General features: G+C 51.8%; 2 protein-coding genes across 2 annotated transcripts; both read left to right on the top strand.

Moving 5' to 3' along the window:
• Window positions 1-745: 745 nt before the first annotated feature.
• On the top strand, window positions 746-1,342 carry DQ04_11811010 (hypothetical protein; the record flags this gene model as incomplete). The annotated part of the gene is made up of 1 exon (XM_009316616.1): window positions 746-1,342. The coding sequence occupies one exon, from the start codon at window positions 746-748 to the stop codon at window positions 1,340-1,342; it is 597 nt and encodes a 198-aa protein (XP_009314891.1).
• Window positions 1,343-3,055: 1,713 nt separating this feature from the next.
• Window positions 3,056-4,528, top strand: DQ04_11811000 (hypothetical protein; the record flags this gene model as incomplete). The annotated part of the gene is made up of 1 exon (XM_009316615.1): window positions 3,056-4,528. One exon carries the CDS (start codon window positions 3,056-3,058, stop codon window positions 4,526-4,528), a length of 1,473 nt encoding a protein of 490 aa, XP_009314890.1.
• Between the last annotated feature and the right edge of the window lie 66 nt (window positions 4,529-4,594).

Here is a 4,594-nt window from a genome sequence, read left to right as displayed (position 1 = left end):
GGGAGGGAGGGAGGGAGGCTTAAAGGCAAAGAGATGAGATGTCGGCTTCCAGGATGTTGTGCAGCGAAAGAATGACACACCAGGAGCGAGGCACTGCTGCTGCTGGAGGATGTGGCGTATTGAACTAAGGAACATCAGCATCCGGTTTGTGTGGCTCTAAGAGAGTGGCTGGTGGCTCTCTTCCACCCCTCGAGGCATATCCCCGAATGCTGTGTCTGTTGGATCCGGAACTAAAGGCACGTTTTTCTGTTCCTTAGTTAGTGACGGGTTGGGTATATGTTTTTTGTTTTTTTTCGCTTTTCGAGGATGATGGCGAAGGGGAAAAAAAATGATCAAGGTGAATCGGGGCACACACAGACACCGAGAGACTCTGTGTTCCTCGGTTTTCACGGCTATTGGTCACCCCCCACACCGTTTGGGTGTCTTATCCGTCGCGGTGACTCATTCAGATGTGTGCTGTTTCATGTCACCGCATCATAACGTGCGCCACTCACTGCGTTTCATACGGCTGTGTTTGAGCAGCGGTTGTTTTCTCTGTAGCAGTACTGAGACGTTTATGGCGCCCTTGTTTTTTTTTTTGTTTTACCTCGTGGGGGGAGTACTGTTGCTGGTTTGCATTGAGCAATACGGTCCTTATGATGTTCGTTTTCTTGCTGTCCATTGTTGCTGTTGTGAAAATGGGTTTTCGTATTTGCCTACTCTTAATTTGGTTTCGTGTTAGTCGTTCTGGGGACTCAGAAGCGAAATGCCATTTCGTGGGTTCCCGTTTCTGAAAAGGAAGTCATCCCTGCTCAGGATTGAAGGCGCTAGTAACTCAGAACCACTGAACAAGCGAAAGGATAGTATAGATGAGCGAAAGGAGCGACTGCAGCCAAAGCAAGTTGGAAATCAGTCAATACCATCGCAGCAGTCTGTATTCGTGAGCTATGAGGAAATTCCCCCAAAAAGGCGCACTGCGCAACAAAGGAAAACTACCACCAGCTTCACGAACACGCTTCCGCCATTAAACAGCGGGAGCCTCAGTAACAACAGCAATGTGAATCTACGGAGTATCAGGTGGTCACATTCTGAAGACGACGTGGCGAATACGTTACTGGGTGTGTGGAAGCGCCCGTTGCATGGTGAGCAGTTCGCGAGCATCCTCCCGGGGTTAGGCCAAGCGAATAAAATGGTGCAATGCATGACCAGCAGCGGGTGGACTGAAGGGCAGTCGTCCGCTGTGGGCGCAGCGTGGGAGACCATCCCGAAGGTGACGGCCCCCGACGAGCCGTTAGTCACGCTGCTGCAGTCCGATGCGTCGCTTGGCTCACTACTCTCGTTTTCGAGCTCCGTGGAAATTTGAGTGGTGTTCGGTTGGTGGAGGATGTGACGGTGCATTTCTTTGGTGATTGTTTGCTGTGTATGTATGTATGTATATATATATATATATACATATATAGATAGATATATAGATAGATAGATATATGTACGTGTGTCTTGCACTGGCCTCTGGTGTTATTCTGTACTGACGGCGGCGGCCTGACGCGCGTGTGCCACTGGAAACCACGAGTCTGGGGGAGAGGGGCGTCATCTGTTCAGGAGGCACTGGCGTTTTGGGGGGGCATTAACGTGGGTGGGGCGCCACGATCCGCGATATGACGTGCGCCCGAACCGAGTTTCGCGTAGTGCGCATACACACGCATGTGTGCATCATATACGTACACACGTGGGCGCATTCTACTCAGCCGCGCATACTGAATTCCGGTGAGATATGTGCGTGCCTCTTTCCTCTATGACCCTATTATTCCGTTCTCGTAATAGAAATGGAGGGAGAAAACTCTCTCAACGCATTGTACGTGTTTGGGTATGGTGCTTCTGCGAAGGTGGTGGTGGTGGTGACACGAGAATGAGCATTAGAATGCAGGGAAGTGAAGATGTGGAGAACTCTGCATTTCGATAGTCATGCGCGTATATGTTACTCGCAAGTATGGGAAAGGTATGCGCATGTACGGGGGAAGGGAAAAGTTAAGGTTAAAACAATGACTTAATTTCGGCTTTGTTTTGTTTTTTGTTTTTTTTTTTGGGGGGGTAAAGAGGAGGACTGGAGTACCGTGGGGTAGATGATTATCCGTGGTTAATATGGTACCTTCTCCCCCCACCCCACCCCACACCCTAATCCCGTGTTATTATGATTCACCATAGTGTGAAATGTAATGCTTCAATAAGTGTCGTTTCTTGTGGCAATTTGTTTGTTTGCTTCCAATACTTCGTACGATTATGCATGCATGTGTCTGTGGCTGTGTGGTCGCCCGTGTATACGTGCCTCTGTACTTATCTCTGCATATGTGTGTTTGCATGTTTGTCGCTGTATTTGTGATCCTGAGGGATGCGGCTTTCTCTCCACATGTTTGGGTTCTTCAGCATTCATTCACCGTGCCAGGTGTATATATGTGAGTGTATTTACATATACTTTATTTATATAACTATATTTCTATATGTATCTTGGGGTATATTCGTATAGTCTTTGTTTGTTGGTTTATTTCCGTCGTATGTTGCGATGTGCATGTGGAACCGTGGGCTAAGTCGCTCTTTGTCGCCCTCGAGCCTCCTCAATCGCAGAGGATCATGCAACCTCATGTATGGAGGAGTAGCGCCTACTGCATGTCAGGTTTTTCTCCTTCTTTGAGGTCGCGTTTGTACTGCTTTTATTGTTTTGATTCTGTTCGATCGTCTGTTGTTTTTCGTTTAGTGTATCTTCGTATGAACTGCATTTCTTTGGTCTGGGAGGAGAGCAGAGGCAATGGGTACGCCGGGGGGGGGGTCACGCATCTTATCTCCACGCCCCTGCCTCACCGCTCATGTAATTTAGATGGCTATAACAAAAATTTCTCCTTATATTTCCATATGTCTCGCTTTCTCGCTCTGCTGTGATTGTGTGTGTGTGTGTGTGTGTCCTCTGTCATCGCCTTCCTGCTCTACCTGCTGTGGCTGTTGTTGATTCGTGCTGAAATTGCACAGAGTTTGGAAGAGGTGAGAATAGCAACGGCCACGACGAAGGAAATCGCAGCAGGAGTCAATGAAGCGCACAGATGGAGCTAAGCAGGCCAACGCGGGGACAGGCACGAAAGCCTCGTCGCCCTCGGACCGCGCACCAGCGGGAACCGGACCCAAGCGGGGTACCGATACCCGTGGTACCACCAACACATCGACCACAGCAGAAACAAGATCGAAAACAATAACAGTGAAAACAGGGAAATCTGCAGCTGCTTTGAACAGCGGTGGTGGAGCAGGAAGGGCGCCGGTTCCCCGTTTGACCTCATGTGTCTTTGGTAAGTCAATCCCATCGTTCATACGGGGGTCGACGCAGGCCGACGTGTTGGGATGCAGTGACGATCCCCTGAGCCATGATGAATCTTTGCAGCCAATGTCGCCGGTGCCAGCGGGAATGTCTTATTACTTCACTTTTGGGCAGGAAAGTGACTCATCCGGCAGCAACAAGAGTGACTCCAGTAGTGAGGGGAGCAACGAGGACGATTCCAGTGGGTCCTCGCGCTCTGACTCTGGTGACACCAGCGACGTGACCGACGATGGAGAGGTGAAGGTGCGTGGTGCGTGGGCAGGGTTCGGAGTAGAGTCGCGCGACAATGCGTTGCAGCAGCCATCTCTTCGAAGCCACCAAGTACCGCCGCTGCACCCATACGGCTGCTCATACGCCAACCGTGGCCCCAGACACCCGTCCGTGAAGGCGCCGCAGGTGCGGGTAGTTACACGTCACCGTGGCACGACGCAGGAGGAGCAGAACCCCGCGATAGGTTCCCTCAGCACTAAAGGAAATGGTGGTGGTGGTCGGAGCAGCGGCAGCAGCCAAGACCCCGGCACAGGTACTGGTGTCGTCAAGAGAAACACGGAGCACCGAAACGCCAACGGGCGGGACGCGCCCAAACGCAGCGTTACTGGCAACACGACGAACGGCAGCCAACAGTCGGGGCCCAGCAGCCAGCCTCAGACGGAACCCACTCTTCTTTGGTCGTTCCGCGACATCAATGATGCCAGCGACGACAGCAATGAATTTGGGCATGACGGCAAAAGAGCGCTCAAAGAAGGCAACGCGCGCGCAGATGCCGCGTTGGCGAAGGAAGAGGGGAAAAACAATAGCAAAGGTGATAATAGCTGGTATCTGCATGCCACAGAAAACATCGAGTGGGTGGACTCGCCCAAGTGGTCGGACATCGACGAGTCAACGCTAGAGGCAAGGGACGTGGACGCCCAGCATGCGCCGCAGACGCAGCCCTGTGGCATGGACGGTGAGGCAGGAATGGAGTGGGGAATGTGCGTGCCAGGATTTGGTAACTTGTGGAAGCGGCATCCAGCGAGTGTGGCGTCGTACACAGCGCCCGACTGCATGCTGCCGCCCATCTTCCAAGCGCTGTCGGGGGAGCGTGACGATCGCAACTACGGTGGTGCACGTCGAACGATGAAGGGCCGACTGAAGGAGTTGCCGAATCCTCAATACAACCGGGGGCCGGGTATGTTCTCCTACAACTGGTAAGGTGGGTATTAGACTTCGCAAGTGTCTTCCTCTTTATTTACATCTTTCTCTATCTATCTCTATCTC

Source organism: Trypanosoma grayi (genome assembly GCF_000691245.1).
Source record: "Trypanosoma grayi strain ANR4 Tgr_1181_V1, whole genome shotgun sequence".
Lineage (NCBI taxonomy): Eukaryota > Euglenozoa > Kinetoplastea > Trypanosomatida > Trypanosomatidae > Trypanosoma > Trypanosoma grayi.
Note: the sequence above shows the minus strand (reverse complement) of the source record. Positions and strands in the feature narration are given on the sequence as shown.